Raw genomic sequence first — 18,543 nt, 5'->3', positions numbered from 1 at the left:
CTGCAAAGAATATAAAATATCAAGGAAATATGATACCATCAAAGGATCACAATAATCTTCCAGTAATCAATCGGAAACATATGGAGATCTGTAATTTATTCAAAAGAGAATTCAAAAATAGCAGTTTTATGGAAACTCAGTGAGTTACAAGAAAAACACAAAAAGCCAATTCAGTAAAATAAGAAAATCACTCTATGAATAAAATGAGAAGCTTAACAAAGAGCTGGAAATAGTAAAAGCCAAGTAAACAAAAATCCTGGAGCTGAAGAGTATAATGAAGGAGATGAAAAAAGCAAGAGTGATCACTGACAGGAAATGGATCAAGCAAAAAAAAATGTGAATTGAAAGACAGGAACTATCAATTTATCCAGTCAGCATAGAACAAAGTCAAAAGAATGAAAAAGAGTGAGGAAAGACTATGTGACTACAAGTGAACCCTCATAAGGTTAACAATGTCTCAGGAGAAACCTTCCATGCAAGGAGGCAGTGGGATTACATATTAAAAGTGCTAAGAGAAAAAAGACTACCAATCAATAATACTTTACTCAGCAAAATTATCCTTCAGAAATCAAATAGAATAAATACATTTGATACACCACATTAACAGGATAAAAAAATCATATCATCATCCCAGCATGGGAGAAAAAAGCATTTGACAAAATTCAACATCTTTTCAGGATAAAAACTCTCAACAATGTGGGTACTGAATTTCACACCTGGACATAATGAAGCCCAATATGATAAGCCCATAGCCAACATCATATGCAGTGGTAAAAAACGGAAAGCTTTTACTATAAGTTCAAGAACAAGGCAAAGTTGCCCACTTGACTACTCCTATTCAACAGGATAGAGGAAGTCCTAGCCAAAGCAGTCAGGCAATAAAAGGAAATAAAGACATCCAAATCAGAAAAGAAGAAATAAAACTGTCTTTGTTTGCAGATGATATGTTATTATATATAGAAAATCCTGAAGATACCACCAAAAAATCTGTTCCAAGGATGAAGGATACCAAATCAACATTAAGATGCAGGGGTGCCTGGGTGGCTCAGTCAGTTAAGCTTCTGACTTCGGCTAAGTTCATGATCTCATGGTTTGTGGTTCAAGCCCCCTATTGGACTCTGTGCTGACAGTTCAGAGCCTGGAGCCTGCTTTGGATTCTCTCTCTCTCTCTTTCTCTCTCTCTCTACCCGTCCCCTGTTCACACTCTGTCTCTTTAGCCTCTACTACAAAGCTGTGATCATCAAGACAGTATGGTATTGGCACAAAAACAGACACACAGACCAATGGAATAGAATAGAAACCCCAGACGTGAACCCACAAATGTATGGCCAACTAAACATTGACAAAGCAGGAAAGAGTATCCCATGAGAAAAAAAGACAGTCTCTTTCTTCTGGGAGAACTGGACAGCAACATGCAGAAGAATGAAATTAGACGACTTTTCTTACACCATACACACAAATAAACTCAAAATGGATGAAGGACCTGACTGTGAGACAGGAAACCATCAAAACTCTTGAGGAGAAAGCAGGAAAAAAACCTCTTTGACCTCCGCTGCAGCAATTTCTTACTTGACATATCCCCAAAGGCAAGGGAATGGAGAGCAAAAATAAACTATTGGGACCTCGTCAAGATAAAAATCTTCTGCACTGCAAAGGAATCAATCAACAAAACCGAAAGGCAACCGACAGAATGGGAGAAGATATTTGCAAATGACATATCACATAAAGGAAGGGCTAATATCCAGAACCTGTAAAGAACTCACCAAACCCCACACCCACAAAACAAATAATCCAGGGAAGAAATGGGCAGAAGACATGGATAGATACTTTTCCAAAGAAGACATCCAGATGGACAACAGACACATGGAAAGATGCTCAACGTCACTCCTCATCAGGGAAATACTAATCTAAACCACACTGAGATATCACCTCACGCTGGTCAGAGTGGCTAAAATGAACAAATCAGGAGACTACAGATGCTGGCGAGGATGTGGAGAAACAGGAACCCTCTTGCACTGTTGGTGGGAATGCAAACTGGTGCAGCCACTCTGGAAAACAGGGTAGAGCTTCCTAAAATAATTAAAAATAGAACAACCCTAGGACCCAGCAATAGCACTCCTGGGAATTTACCCAAGGGATACAGGAGTGCTGATGCTTAGGGGCACATGTACCCCACTGTATACAGTAGCACTTTCAGCAATCGCCAAATTATGCAAAGAGCCTAAATGTCCATCACCCAACGAATGGAGAAAGAAGATGTGGTTTATATATACAGTGGAATACTACTTGGCAATGAGAAAGAGTGAAATCTGGCCATTTTCAACAACATGGATGGAACTGGAGGGTATTATGCAAAGTGAAATAAGTCAGGCAGAGAAAGACAGATACCATATGATTTCACCTATATGTGGATCCTGAGAAACTTGACAGGAGACCATGGGTGGGGGATCGGGGAAAAAAAGTTACAGAGACGGAGGGAGGCAAACAATAAGAGACTCGTAAACACTGAGAATAAACTAAGGGTTGATAAGAGGTGGGGGAGAGGGGAAAGTAGGTGATAGGCATTGAGAAGGGCACCTGTTGGGATGAGCACTGGGTGTTGTATGGAAACCAATTTGACAATAGATTATATTTAGTAAAAAAAAATTACAAAATCAGCATCAAGAGATCAGTTGCATTTCTAAACAATAACAATGAAATAGCTGAAAAAGAAATATAAGGAAAAAAATCCCCTTCCCCAAAGCATCAAAAAGAACAAAATACTTTGGAATAAATTTAATCAAGGATTTCTGAAAGATAGGTACAGTAAAAACTACAAGACATTGGTAAAAGAAACAGCAGAGACACAAACAAATGGGAAGATACCCCGTTGTTTATGGATTCAAAAAATTAGCATCATTAAATATCCACATTACCTGAAACCACCCACAGAGTCAATGCAATCCTTGTCAAAATTCCAATGACCTTTTTCACAGAAATAGGAAAAGCATTCCTCAAATGTGTAAGGAACAAGAAAGACCCCAAATAGCCAAAACAATCCTAAGAAAGAAGAACAAAGCTGGAAGCATCACACTGGCTGGTGTCACACTATTACAAAGTTATGGTAATAAAAACCATATGAAGTTGCGCAAAAACAAACACAAAGATGAATGAAACAGAATCAAGAACCCAGAAATAAACCCATGCATAAAGTCAACTAAAAACCCATGCATAAAGTCTCTTTGTTAAGAGACCCAAGAATACTCAAAAGAGAAAAGGTACTCTCTTCAATACATGATGGTGAGAAAACTGGATATTAACATGCAAAAGAATAAAACTGTGCCTCTACCTTACACCACTCACAAAAGTCAACCCAAACGCAAATAAAGACTCCTATATAAAATCTTAAATCATAAAACTCCTAGAAGAAAACAGAGGATAAAAGCTCCTTGACATAGATCTTACAAATGATTTAGGATAGGACATCCAAAGTACAAGCAATAAAAGCAAAAACAACCAATGCAATCAGCAATGTTTCTGCACAGCAAAAGAAACAAGCAACATGACGGAAAGGCAACCTATGGAAAGGATGAAAACATTTGCAAGCTACAAATATGAAAAACGTCAATATCTAAAATGTGTGAGGAATTCGTACAATTCAACAGCTAAAAACAAATATAATTAAAAACTGGGCAAGGCACCTTAAAAGACGTCTCTCCTCAAAACATATTCAAATAGCCAAGGGTACACAAGAAGGTGCTCGATATCACTATTCATCAGGGAAATGCAAATCAAAACTGCAGTATATAGATATCACTTTGACCTATTAAAATGGCTATTGTCAAAAAGACAAGAGATATCGTTGGCAAGGATGTACAGGAAAGGAATTCCTTGTACTCCTGTAGGACTGTAAATTGGGACAGCCACTACGTAAAACAGTATGGTGGCTCCTCAACAAACTAAAAATAGAACCTCCATATGAGCCAGTAATCCCATTTCTGGGTATATGTCTTAAAGACATGACATCCTTACCCTGGAGAGATATCTGCAGCCCTATGTTTATTGCAGCATTATTTACAATAGTCAAGAAACATGGGGCGCCTGGGTGGCTCAGTCGGTTAAGTGGCCGACTTCGGCCCAGGTCATGATCTCTGGTCCGTGAGTTCAAGCCCCGCGTCGGGTTCTGTGCTGACAGCTCAGAGCCTGGAGCCTGTTTCAGATTCTGTGTCTCCCTCTCTCTGACCCTCCCCCGTTCATGCTTTGTCTCTCTCTGTCTCAAAAATAAATAAACGCTAAAAAAAAATTTAAAAAATTAGTCAAGAAACAACCTAAGCATCCATCAGTGGATCCATGGATTAAAAAATATGGCATACAGTTACAATGGAATATTTTCAGCCACAAACAAGAAGGAAATCCTGCCAGTTGTGACAACATGAGTGAAACTTGAGGGCTTTATCCTTAGTGAAAAGAAGTCAGACACAGGAAGACAAACACTGTATGATCTGACTTATATGTGGAATTAAAAAAAAAATTGCACGAAAAACAGAACAGACTGGTGGTTGCCAGGGTTAGGAGGCTGTGAGAAATGGGTAGATATTGGTCAAAGTGTACAAACTACCTGTTACAAGATTAATTAATTCTGGGTATTTAATGTGCAGGATGGTGATTACAGTGAACATATCATTTGAAAGTTGCTACAAGACTAGATCATCACAAACAGGAAATGATATTTGTGTGAGATGATGGAACTATTAACACTATTGTGGTAATCATTTGACAATATAAAAGTGTATCAAATTAATACAGGTACACCTTACAGTTACACAGATGTATGTTACTTATATCTCATAAATCTGGAAAAACTTCAAAAATTCAAAAGTACTCACATGTTATTATCTATCGCTCAGAAATAACAATCATCTGATTAGTTATGCTTTTGTTTAAAAAAAATGGTTTGCAGCGCCTGGATGGCTCAGTACATTAAGTGTATGACTTTGGCTCGGTTTGTGATCTAAGGTTTGTGGCTTCGAGCCCCACCTCAGGCTGTGTGCTGACATCCCAGAGTCTGGAGCCTGCTTCGGAATCTTTGTCTCCCCCTCTCTCTGCCCCTCCCCAACTCTCACTTTGTCTCTCTCCAAATGAATAAACATTTTAAAAAATTTAAAAAAATGATTTGGTAACTTTTGCATACTTTTCGCCTAATATTTAATCCTGATAGAAAATAATGGGGGATTCACCAAAAAGAAAATTATAATTCTGTTTTCATGGACTAAATGCATGCAACAGAATATTATTACCATACAGCTACGTACGTTTCCAAAAATAATAAAATTTCCCACAGATTATTTAGGACTTAAACATGAGCCCCGAAGAGCACCAAAAACAAAAACAAAACTAACAATTGTGGTTTTTTTTTCAAAAAACTGTTAGACAGATAACTTTTTTCGTGGAAATAACATCCAAGAAAAGAAGAACCTTTGTGAAAGCAATTATCAAACAATTCCTCTCGACCCAAACTTCAAAAATGAATCTGTAATTATAGAATTTGAAATAGCTTTCATTTTGAACCCAGTCAATAGAAGCAACTTTTAAGTAGAAAACATCTGGTGAAAGCCACCTCAAACTTAGAAAAAACAAACCAAACCAAACCAAACCAAACAAAACAAAACAAAACAAAAAGAAACCCTAACACGTAGCCATGGTAATAAGAAGCCACCAGAATCAGTTTTAAATGTGTTAATCAATGCCCACCAGCCCTACTCACCAACCAATCCATTTCAGCTCCTTCCTTCTGAAAGACAGCGAATAAAGGACAAAAATGACTCCAATACACATGCTTCAGTGTGCCAACCAATCCACAACAGTCTCACCCAAATAAGCATGGTGCTTCAGATGATGAAAATCCATTTAATTTTCTGAAAGTCCCCTAATTTGTAAACTCTACTCTTCCCCATACCCTGTATAAGAATAGCAGACTGCTCTGTTAAAAAAGACTATACCTAACCAGCATAGCTCACTCTTATTTGTAAGTGATCAATTCCAACTTCATCTTTTTATTTCAGATATTGAGGGCTCATAATCTTTGGCAAGAAATTTTAAAGTCCTATAATAATTTGCCACCATATTTTAGTTTCCTTAATAATTATAAAGGAAGTTTGCTATTCCTTTGATACATTTAACCATAATGAAAACTAACATAAATACAACTAAAAGAACAAGTAGCAAGTAAACACAATATTGGGCCCCCCAAAATCCAAAAACTGTATATAACTGACAGGTTTACTTGTCAGAATGAACCCACGCCAAAGTTTGTCAAGGTGGGGGCTAGTATTACGTTAAAAACTATACACACAAGTTAAACTCCGTTCACTCAATAAACATTATTGAATAAGTACTATATAGACTAGAACATTTTCTAGGCACTGAGGACATGGCAATGAAATGATAACAATCCTACTCATGAGTGAAGTAAACATACAATAACAATAAGCTACACAGGCAAAACATACAGTATTAGAGGAGAAAAACTAAAGCAGAGAAATCACATTTTGATGTGTTATAGGGAAAAGGGTAGTTGAAGTACTAGTCAGGATGGCCAAGAAAGGCCTTGCTGAGAAAGTGACTTTTAAGCAAAAACCTGAAAGGAGAAACAAACAAAAAAGGAAAAAGCAAGCCATGAGGTATCTGAGGGAAAGCATTCCAGATAGAGTCAACAGCAAGCACAGAAGTATGTCCGAAGTACTTAAAGAGTAGTGAGAAATCAGTATGGCTGGACAGAATGAAAGGGGTAGAAAAGAGTTCAAATCAGAGAGAGAGGAGACACCTGATCATATCCAGGCCTTGTCGGCATTAGGAAGAGTTTGGGCATGTACTCTGAGCGAAATGGGAGGCAATTAGGCTTTGAGCAGAGGAAGGACACAATCCGACTTACGTTTTACTAGATCCAATGTGTTTAGAATTAATGGAAACAGAGGAAAAACAAAAGAAGAAACAAACAAACAAGAAGACCATTTAGCTACCTATTACACCAATATAAACAACAGATGATAGTCTATTGGTCATGGAAGATGTGTTTGGATTCTCGATATATTTGAAGGAAGACATGACAAGATTTGCTGACAGATGAGATGTGATGTGTATGAAAAAGAAAAAGAAAAGAGAAAGAAAAAGTGAAAGAAAAAAGAAAAAAAAAGACAGGAGTCAAAGATGACACCAAGTTTTTTAGCAGAGCAACACACAGAACTGTTATTAACTCAATTAGGAAAGACATGAAAGGCAAATATTAAGAAAGCATATCAGGAGCTCAATTTGGGACATGTTAAGTTTGCAATAGCTATCCAGAAAGAGATATCAAGTAGGCAGTTTGATATGCGGGACTGGAATTATGGAGAGAGATCCGGGCTGGAGATGTAAACTTGAGGATCAGTAGAATATACAAGATAGTAAAAGTCAAGAGAAGGAAAATCAAAGGCAAATTCCTGGAAGACATCAATGGGTTAAAAGGTGGGGGACGAGAAGAAACAAGCAAATCAGGCTGAGGTGTACAGACTAGAAAGGCAGCGGGAAAATCAGGTGAGTGAGTGATAGCCTACAAGCAACATGGAGACAGAATTTTGGAGGAGAGAGTTTTCCATTGGGTCAAATATCGCTGAAAGGTTAAGTAAAATGAGATGTATGAAATTGTTTAGATTTATTAAAGTGAAAATCGGTGGTAACCTTGAAAAAACAATTCTGGAGTAGTGAGAAGGAAAATTGCTACAATGAATTCAAGAGTGGATGGGAGGGAGGGAAATCAGGATCAAAGAGTGAAGAAGGCTCTTGAAGGATTTCATAGCTAAGTGGAATGGTCATGGTTGATCTAATTTTCTATTATTGCTGTAGTTTTCAATTGTTACATACTGATTAGGTAGTATTTTTGTAATATTTGGAAGTCTTAAAAATTGCATATATGTAACACTAGGTTTTGTTTCTTTGTGTGGTTTTTTTTTTTTTTTTGCTTTTTTAAAATGCCAGACCAAGGTACAAAATAACTCACAAAATTATACACTGAAAGACTCCTTAAATTTTTTCTAGATATATATAAGCTGATTACCATTTTTCTCATGCTTAGAAAGACCACAGAAAAACGAAGTTTCAAGGGCAGTATTTCGTGCTTGATAAAAATTATTAAACTCTAAGGGCACCTGGGTGTCCCAGTCCACAAAGCATCCAACTCTTGATTTCAGCTCAGGACATGATCTCTATGTCCTCATGATCCCTCATGAACCCTCATGATCAGGTTCTCTAGCTTCGAGCTCTGCACTGACAGCATGGAGCCTCCTTGGGATTCTCTCTCTCCCTCTCTCTTTGCTCCTCCCCCACTCATGTGTGCATGCTCTCTCTCTCTCTCTCTCTCTCTCTCTCTCTCTCAAAATAAACAAACATTTTTAAAATGTCACCCAACTCTGGGATATTTTATACTATCCAAAGTAATGAGTCATATTAAAATTTTATACACAGAAGTAAAAGGAGTTGGGAATGCAGAAAATAGTCCTACTTTGTAAACTGAATTGTCACAAATTGTATAACATGAAGGCACTGTTGAAAAATTTGGTGTGGTTCATGTTGAAATATATTCTCTAAAAAGGCAGGATAATGGCATGCAAGCAAGGTACCTTTATAAAAACGATTCATTGCATTACCAGCATCTTGCTTTATAGCACAGGGGCCATGAAATGTTTATATAGAATATGAGACATGTTGCCACGTGAATCCTCTTGGCAATATTCAGATTAAGTTGAGGGTCCAACATTGGAGCACTCATGCACTGGGAAACAAAACCAAAAATCTAATAACTAGCAATTTTGTTGGTAGACTGCCAGTGTAGCAGGGAACTTCCGTTTTCAATTCAGGAGATATTCAAAGTATTCTAACAAAATGTGCATAAGACATGACATCAAACCAAACCAAATGCTTTAAATATACTTTGTTAAACCATCAGTACACATAGACCTAAATTCATTTTTTAAAATGGTCACATACTCCATTACTTTATAGAAGTGAAACGTTACTTCCTTATTAATGAATGGATATTTAGCCTATCTCTGGGGCACCTAGGTGGCTCAGTCTGGTGAGCATCTGACTGTTGATGTTGGCTCAGATCATGATCTTGTGGTCGTGAGATCGAGCCCTGTGTTGGCCTCTGCACTGTTAACGTGGAGTCTGCTTGGGATTCTCTCTCTCTCCCTCTCTGTCTCTGCTCCCCCTCAATGCTTGGGCTCCCGAGTGTGCACATTCTCTGTCTCTCAAAATAAGTCAATAAACATTTAGACTATCTCCTTCACATATATCCTTCACATATACATGTGACTATATCCTTCACATATACAATATCCTTCACATATACATGTAACATATATATATATGTATATATATATACATATATATATATTATATGTAACCTTATATACATATATATATATGTAACCTTAATATATCTGTCCTATTTTGTATATGTAATAATATATAATAAATGCCCTTATAGTGTGTGTGTGTGTGTGTGTGTGTGTGTGTGTGTTTGCACGTGCAGGCACACATGCTTGCTTACAGAAGTCACGTATTTCAGAAGGACCCAGTCCTGGCAATGAAACCATTGGAATAAAGAGATGACCTACCTGAAATATTTTTCTCACGTTATATTATTTATTTTTGCCAGTGACAGAGACAGAGCACAAGCAGGGGAGGGGCAGAGAAAGAGGGAGACACAGAATCTGAAGCAGGCTCCAGGCTCTGAGCTGTTAACACAGAGCCTGACACAAGGCTCAAGATCGTGAAGTGCAAGATCATGACCTGAGCTGAAGTTGGATGCTTACCCAACTGTGCCACCCAGGTGCCCCGACATATTTGAAATTTTGAAATACACTGCTAAATCACCTTTCAGAAAGGAGTTACCAATTTCATCCAACCACAGTGTCTAAGAATGTCATTTTCCTCACATTTCCTAACTTTGGTTATTTTATTTAATAAAATATTTATCACTATGACTGCAAAAAGTGGTATCTCAATGGTATTTACATTTTTCTCATTAGCACATAGGATGAAATATCTCCACGAAAAATACGAAATTTGTTCATCATGAAGATTAGCTCAAACTAGAAAAGATTGTTGCATAGGAAAATAACAATTACCTACTATTTAAATATTGCTATAGGCTTACCTATCAGAATCTTTATTTTCTGTAATAGGCAATTGATGGTTATCAGTTTTTCCATTCTGTCTTTGTGGAATTAATCCAGCAGCCGCAGCATCATATATGTTTTCTGATACTTCCATGTCACTTCCTCTGTGCTTCTTTTTTTCTTCAACCTTTAATGGAACTTGATACTAAAGGTAATTGTTACTTTAGTCAATAAAAAGAAGTTTTTTTTCATTAACTTTATCAGTTGACACTTAGTTTGTCATAAATTCAATGGAGGAAAATATTTTGTGTTTACTTTATCATTACAAGTAATAGTAATTTTTATAAACTCTCCTTCATTTCTGTTGGAATTTAAAAAAGCAAAAGTTACCAAACTTTCTAAAAGGGCTTTCTTAATTTTGTACTTATTCATGTCCACACTTTGCTACGGAGAATTCCCCACCCACCCCACCCCATCTGACCAAGAGATACAAAGAAATGAAAAGACAAGAGACAAAATGTGTCCTTTTCTTTCCTTACCACCTGGGTTTTACACACAGCCAGATTTAAAACATGTGACATGGAGGTGCTCCTGTAACAAAACCAGGAAGCTTTCCTCTTTCTGAACGGAGCTATTCTTTCCCTGACTGCCTTTTACAATTCTTTTTCTTTTGGATCCTAAGGTTCTCAAAAAAAGTGACAGTGTCCCCTAAAATTTATGAACCAAAGTTTGCCACAACACAAAAGGAACAAAGTGAAACAGACGTTAGGGTGGAATTCTGGGAAATTAGTAATGCTCTCCGAATCTCACATTCAATAAGCATAAAACTTTATAGGGAGAGGGTATAAAAGTAATGATCACCTTTAATCCCATTTCCTACTGATAATGCGAGTAAAACTCAAAAAGGTTAAATGATTCATCCCAAGTTCCTAAAGTGGCATTCCCTAGCATTTTATGGCACCAAAAGAGACGATACAATTCTTGAATGCTGAATCAGAGAAATGACCACAAATTCATTAAATTAGTCAGATGCATGAAAAGTGTGACTTTCTAAAGTAAATTAGTACCTTGATAGGGGACGAGGAGATTAGCTACTTATTCTTTTAAAGGAGGGTATCTCTAGATTTTGTCTATTTCTAAAGTCCTGTGTGGACTTTTGAGATGTGTTCTCAAAACTCAGTTTTCTCCCTTGGAGTTAAATACTGAAGGTTTGCTGAAGGTTTATGCTACCTACATGGTAAAAATCATACAGGCCCAAAGGTATCATACTCTATTGAACATAAAGTGAAGGTTTGACTCAACAGAAACATCTGAGAATAAGATTAAAAAATGTGAAAAAAGGGGTGATAATACAAATAGCTGTTATTAAGCCTATCTCAAAGGGGTCATGTTGAAATTCTAAGTTCCAAGATTGTGAATAAAGCAGACAAGACTGCCTATTTTTGTGGGCAATAAGCTTAGGAATTCCCTGAGCCTGCACTGATGGGTTAACCAGGCATATAAAATTATAAAGCCATAGGATGCTCACACCCAAGTTTGGGTAAACAATATTAGGTATCTAGGTATAGAGAGGGCGGGGCAAAGGCTCCAAGACCAAGGTGTGAGAGGTAAACAAGATTAGATATTCAGGAGGACACACTCCCCAATTTAGTACTATGGCAGAAAGCTGCTTTCACAGGAAGGAAGGACCAAATGAGGTAAACAGGTAAATAGGGCTATAGGCTGTAGGCTGCAGGGTGAAGATGCCCAGAGGGGAGCTAATTAGCAAACGAAAGGTGCCTTGTGGATCCTGAGGTAGCAACTTTCTCCTCCCCTAGACTAGCTAAGATAAACAGAGAAGCTGCCTCAGGTCAGCTGTTAACAACCATCTGCCAGGCGCTAGGATTTTGTTTTACATTGACCCTAACCCCTAACACCCTATATCTTGAAACCTCCTTTCCCTCATGCCCATGAGTTCATGTTCACAGATTGATTGTCTCTTTGTGCAGGTCCATCACCATGTTTGGAAGCCTTCTGATCCTATTAAAAACAGAGCAAGGACCCTTAATCCGGGCTCGTGTATTCTCCGGGACACTAGCTGTCTCTCCCATTGTAATCCTGCATCCCGCTGCTGTCTTGCTAGACAAGCAAGAAACCTAGACCCAGAGTCTACAGACACATACTGAAGCAATACATAGATTGCTTTAGCTGGGAACATTTGTTTATATTCCTTCTCTTAGTTATTGCTTCTTTCTCATTTTATTGTTTATGGAAATGCAATTTATATTTAAGGCAATATATTAAAAAAAAAACCTGGAGATTATTATCGTTTTTAAGCAGTTTCTTTATGGTTATTCTGGTTCATGAGGTTTCATGGTACTTATATAGCTAAGTTAGTTTCCCAGTTCATATACTACTTGGAAGACTGACACTGAGACTTTAAGGAGAACAAATAACAAGAATGTTTCCCTGAACTCCTATTTGTTAGATAGCAGAAATAATCTATTTCCAGACACAATTACTTATTTAGACAATTCCATTGTATGCACACTCTTGTTCTTTTGAGTGGAGAATCAGAATCTATCAGATAATTGCTAAAGAGAAAAAAACAAGAGTAACAGCAAGGCGGACCTCCTTCTGTTTTGGAGGTTGAACTTTCTCTCTTTCCAAAGACAGGAACTCTACTTCTGACATGCCTATCTCATTCTTAAACCTTTGCATATCTTGATGTAATTCTTCACTTAGATGTACTTCAGATGCTGGAAAACTAGATGCTGAAGAAGAACTCACAATTTGTAATTCAGAATCAATACTTTTATAGTTATGAGTACTGTCATTATCGGCATATAATGGCTTCTGGAAAAAAGTCTTGTACTGGTTTTGTTTTCTCGTAAGTGATGATCTCACGGCTTGTGGGTTTCAGCCCCACGTTGAGCTCTGCGTTGACAGCTCGGAGCCTGCAGCCTGCTTTGGATTCTGTGTCTCCCTCTGTCTCTGCCCCTACCCCGCTTGCACTCTGTGTCTCTCTCTGTCTCAAAAATAAATAAACTTTAAAAAATTTTAAAAAATACCGTAAAAAGCATGGGGGGAGAAGAGGGAAAAAGAAACAAACAAACAAAAACGTATGACCAAGCAATCAAGCATGAGCTTAAGACAAAAAAGAAAAGGAAAAATGTGAGCCAAAGAAGGTAAGTGGAAACAACATGCATTTTTCAACAGGTACATAAGTAGGATTGGGAATATACTATGAACAATAGTCTCTTTTAAACCTTTTAAAGATATATGTCTCTCTCTATGTGTGTGTGTGTATATATATATATATATATGTGTGTGTGTGTGTGTGTGTATGTGTATGTGTACATATATATGTATACATGTATGTGTGTGTATATATATAAGTGTAAATATATATGTGTATGTAACTGTATATTATATATATATCTCTATCTCTATCTATACTTATCTATCTATCTATCTATCTACTATTTATGTAAAAGAGAGGCTTTGATTCACAGTATATCCCTAATAATACTGATCTTATCACTCTACAGTTATCTGGTTATAAATGCTGTAATAAAGAATTTAATTTTTTTCACTATAAATAAACTGTTCAATTCCTGGCATCTATCGCTTCCGAAAAGCTAGAAATTATTACTAGACTAACAAAAGAACAGAAAAAGAGAGGTTCCTAACACGTCAACATTCACTATGGAGAAAGAATTGGGAATGAGAATTCTAGGAAGAAATGGGAACCTTCAAAGGATGTGTGTCATGGGACACAGATGGGGTTACACAAGCAAAGGCTGAGGACTTTTTCTCTGCAATGTTAAGCTCACAATAGGAGGATACTAAAAATATACTGTAACCTTCTTTCTTATGTAACTCCTGATTCCTCAATAGAATTCATTTGCGTTTATACATGTTAGACACTAAAACGGAATATAAACTGAAGCCTGACTTTTTAAATTCACATATTTAATTGTGATATATCATGCGTATTTTGTTACTTTTCAAACTCCATTCTACGGAATTCCATTTCCCTACTCATTTATTCACATTCAAAAACCATGACATTGCTTCTTCCAAGCAAGACGTTATTCTAGGAGCTCCAGGACTCAAACAAGTGTGTTTCCTAACCTCCAGGAGCTTATCATGACTGAGGGGCTTTGAAATGAATACTGAAGTAAATATCAGATGTCTGAAGCTTTAAATTTTAGAATCTGACACAAGGACTGGGAGGAGATAGTGTTCAAAGCTAGAATAGGAAAGATTTCTGAAATCAGAAAGTTGACAACTTGGCTATGAAGAGCCTCTGCTCATAGAGTTACTCTTTTCAGCAAAATACGTATTCTTCGGGGAGATGCACAATTTTAACTTACTCTTCATGCAGTTATTTGAAAACTACAGGAGAACAGCTTTGTAAGGTAAATGTTGAGAAATAATGTAAACATCTAAATTTCTACATTTTCTAATATTATTTTAGTCTAAATGTAGAACAAAGGATAGAGCCAAAGGAAAATCCTGTATGTCACTAAAATAAAACTTGCCCTGGGCGGGAGGGGGGGGGACCTGCAATAGATACTTGGACCCAATCAGGTTTCATTTAGGCATGAGTATTATCAGTCATGGTACTATCACAGTGAGAATCCTTATCCTTAAGCAAATGTCATATTGCCTCCCTGATGGGAAAGCTTTTCCCAATATAATATGATGGTCATTATATATTTTCCAGCCCATTCTTTTATCAGCCTCCACCTGTACGATTTACCAAAGTACAACAAAACAAAACAAAACATTCAACGTGTCATGTATCTGTAAAGTGGTTTGTTCTTGCTAACTTTCCATGACACACATAAAATGATGATACACAGGCTCCTCTTAAATGTTCAGAGTAAATAAGGGAGAAAACTCAATTCAGAGCAGGAAAGTGAGTTTCACAGGAGGGTACTTTACCTTGGTCCCAAAATCTAAGACTTGGCTAGATGATGTAGACCATGAATCATCAGGAGCAGGTTTGTCGGAAAGCCTTTAGAGCAAAAAAAATAAAAGAAAAACATGTTCATTCATTTAACAACACAATTTAAAAAAGTTAAGGGAAAGGTCGCCTATCTGTTTATTGCACGAAGTTTCTTGGTATCATTAAAATTGGCCTCTGGTTTTTTCATTAAGTTTTATTTTAATGCCAGTAATAGCAACATCCAGAGTTATCTTAGTTTAAGTTGTACAATATAGTGATTCACCAACTCCATACTCACCCCGTGCTCATCATGACAAGGGCACTCCTTCATCCCGATCATCTCTTTCACCCCTCCCACCACTCAACTCCACTCCGCAACCAGCCATTTCTTCTCTGCAGGTAAGAGCCTATTTCTTGCTTTCTCTCCCCTTTTGTTTCCTCCCTTTGCTCATTTGTTGTTTCTTAAGTGCTACATGAGTAAAATCATATGGCATTTGTCTTTCCCTGACTTTGCTTACCATACTACACTCAGGCTCCATCCAGGTGATTGCAAACGGCAAGATTTCATTGTTTTATGATTGAGTAATATTACAGTGTGTGTGTGTGTGTGTGTGTGTGTGTGTGTGTGTGTATGGATATACATATACACACACACATACATTCATATAGGGCTTCGTCTTGGTTCACTCAGCTGTCAATGGACGCTTGCGCTGGGTGTTGGAAATAATGCTGCAATAAACACAGGAGTGTGTGTGTCCCGTGGAATTCGTGTTTTTGTATTCTCTTGGGTAGTATCCACGAGTGCAATTACTGGATCATAGGAGAGTTCTGGTTTTAATTTTGTGAGGAACCTCCATACTGTTTTCCACAGGGCCCGCCCCCATTTGCATTTCCTCCAACGGTGCAAGAGGTTTCCTTTGTCTCCACATCCTCACAAACACTTGCTTCTTGTGTCTTGGAGTGTAGCCATTCTGACAGGTGTGACGTAGTATCTCGTTGTAGTTTGGGGGAGCATCTTTTCATGTGTCTGTTGACCATCTGTATGTTGTCTTTGGAAAAGTGTCTGGTTATGTCTACTGCTCATTTGTAAACTGGGCTTTTTTCTTGGGGGGTGATGTTGACCTGTATCCATTTTTTAGACATTGTGGATACTAACCCTTTACTGGATTTGCAAAACATTTCCAAATTCGTTCTCCCATTCCAGAGGTTGCCATTCAGTTTTGATGGTTTCCTTCAATGTGCAAAAGCTTCGGAGGTTGATATAGCCCCCAAACTTTATTCTTGCTTTATTTCCCTTGGCTCAAGAGACATAACTAGTAAAATGTGGCTACAGCCAAAATCAGAGAAATGATGGCCTGTGCTCTCTTCAAGGATTTTTTTTTTTTTATGGTTTCAAGTCTCACACTTAGGTGTTTAATTCATTCTGAGTTTATTTGTGTGTATGGTACAGAAATTGGTCCAGGTTCATTCTTTGGCATGTGGCTTGTCCAGTTTTCCCAGCACAATTCGGTGAAGAGAATGCCTTTTCCCCACTGGATAGTCGTTCCTGTGTGTAGAAGATGAACTGACCATACAGTGGTGGATTGATGTCTGGGTTTGCGGTTCTATTCCACTGAGCTATAAGGCTATTTTGTACGCCAGTACCCACCATACTGTTTGGATTACTACAGCTTTGGAATAGAACTTGAAAGCTGAGATTGCGATACCTCCAGGGTTCCTCGTTTTCAATATTGCTTTGGCCGTTCAAGGTCTTTTGTGGTTCTATACAACCTGTAGGCTTGTTTGTCTAGCTCTGTGACAAATGCTGTTGGTATGGTGACAGGGATTGCATGACATCTGTAGATGGCTTTGGGTAGTGTAGACACTTTAAAAATATGTATTCTTCCCATCTGTGAGCATCGGATGTCTTTCTCTTTCTTTCCGTCACCTTCAATTTCTTTCATCAGTGTTTTACGCTTTCCAGAGTACAGGGCTTTCACAATTTGGACCCTGTTTTAAAAAAAGCTTTCTGTTTTCTATTTGGCCTCGACCTCTCCTACCCTGTGAAATCTCCAGGAAAGACCCAGTCTGAGTTTCCATAACCAAATGTGACAGGCAGACAATGCTCTGAAATGGTTGAAAAGGAAATGTATAAACGTTACCACAATGACTTCTCACCTCACATCTGTCAGAATGGCTCAGTTTCAACACACAGGAAACAACAAGGGTTGCTCAGGGTGTGGAGGAAAAACAACCCTTGTGCACCGGTCATGGGGTATAAATTGGTATCGCCACAGTGAAAGCCACTATGGAGGGGCCTCAATGAATTTACAACACAAATACCACAGGATCCAGTGATTCCACTACTGGGTATTTATTTACCCAAGGGAAATGGAAGTACTAATTTGAAAAGATATATGCACCCCTATCTTTATTATAGCATTATTTACAATAGACAAGATACGGAAGCAACCCAAGTGTCCACCAATGCATGAAGACACCACACACACACACGCAGACACACACACACACACACACACACACAGAGACATGCACACACTGAAATATTACGCAGCTATAAATGAGAATGAGATCCTGCCATCTGCAACATCATGGATGTACCTAGATGGTATGAGGGTAAGTGAAATAAGTCAGACAGAGAAAGACAAATCCTATATGATTTCACTTCTGTGTAGAATGTAAAAAGGGGAATAAATGAACAAACAGAGCAAAAGCAGAAACAGACCCATAAATGCAGAGATTTGACTCTTGCCAGAAGGGAGGGGAGGTGGGGGGATGGACAAAGTGGGTGAAGGGGAGAGGGGAGTTCAGGGTTCCAGTTATAGAATGAATAAATCACAAGGCTCAAAGGTACAGCATAGGGAATCTAGCCAGTGGTATCGTAATAGCATCATACATTAACAGATGGGAGCTACGCTTATGGCGATCACGGTGAAACATCCAGAGTTGTTGCATCACATATTACCTTGTGTGTCAGGTAGACCTCCGTTTAAGTAAACGTATCAAAGTTTCGGTTTCTATGTTATGAGTGGTAGTACTAACTCGAGATGGAAAGAGTCAAAGTTCCCAAGGCCAACTTTGTTCCCACACTGGTCTTGCCTTATTTAGGTCCATAATAACTAGCAAGACATTCCAAGCCTTCAGGGGCATTCAGCTACCCAAGGACAGAGACTGTGATCAAAATGGTCCTGGTAGTTGTGCCTCTGTTTCTCTATACGCTGCCTGACTATTTTCTTCCCTATGAGCTCCCACTCCTATATCACTCTTCGGCACGGTTCTGTGGCATCCCCCAACCTTTCAATCTTTAGCCTATGAAGCCACACACACCTACAACAAGGATGGGCTCAAATGACCGAGGGTAGGAACCATGTCCTGCTCCTGGAGAACAAGCTAACTGGCAGTCTCAGTCATCCACACAGTCACCTCAACATAGGCATGTTATCACCGATCCAGATGAAGCTCCCTTACTGA

General features: G+C 38.1%; 1 protein-coding gene across 8 annotated transcripts in view; it reads right to left on the bottom strand.

Moving 5' to 3' along the window:
- Positions 1 to 18,543, bottom strand: part of LOC122478343 (ankyrin repeat domain-containing protein 26-like) — a 242,014-nt gene that overhangs the window by 71,800 nt on the left and 151,671 nt on the right. For all 8 annotated transcript variants that reach the window (XM_043571969.1, XM_043571965.1, XM_043571967.1 and 5 more), the window contains 2 exons: positions 15,069 to 15,141; positions 10,175 to 10,341 (listed from right to left, as the gene is read on the bottom strand). In XM_043571969.1, the coding sequence (XP_043427904.1) occupies positions 10,175 to 10,341; positions 15,069 to 15,141 (240 nt within the window). The remainder of the gene's footprint in view (positions 1 to 10,174; positions 10,342 to 15,068; positions 15,142 to 18,543) is intronic.

The sequence above is a fragment of the Prionailurus bengalensis genome, unplaced genomic scaffold (assembly GCF_016509475.1).
Source record: "Prionailurus bengalensis isolate Pbe53 unplaced genomic scaffold, Fcat_Pben_1.1_paternal_pri Un_scaffold_51, whole genome shotgun sequence".
Lineage (NCBI taxonomy): Eukaryota > Metazoa > Chordata > Mammalia > Carnivora > Felidae > Prionailurus > Prionailurus bengalensis.
The sequence above is the reverse complement of the archived record's forward strand: the minus strand, read 5'-3'. Positions and strand labels throughout refer to the sequence as shown.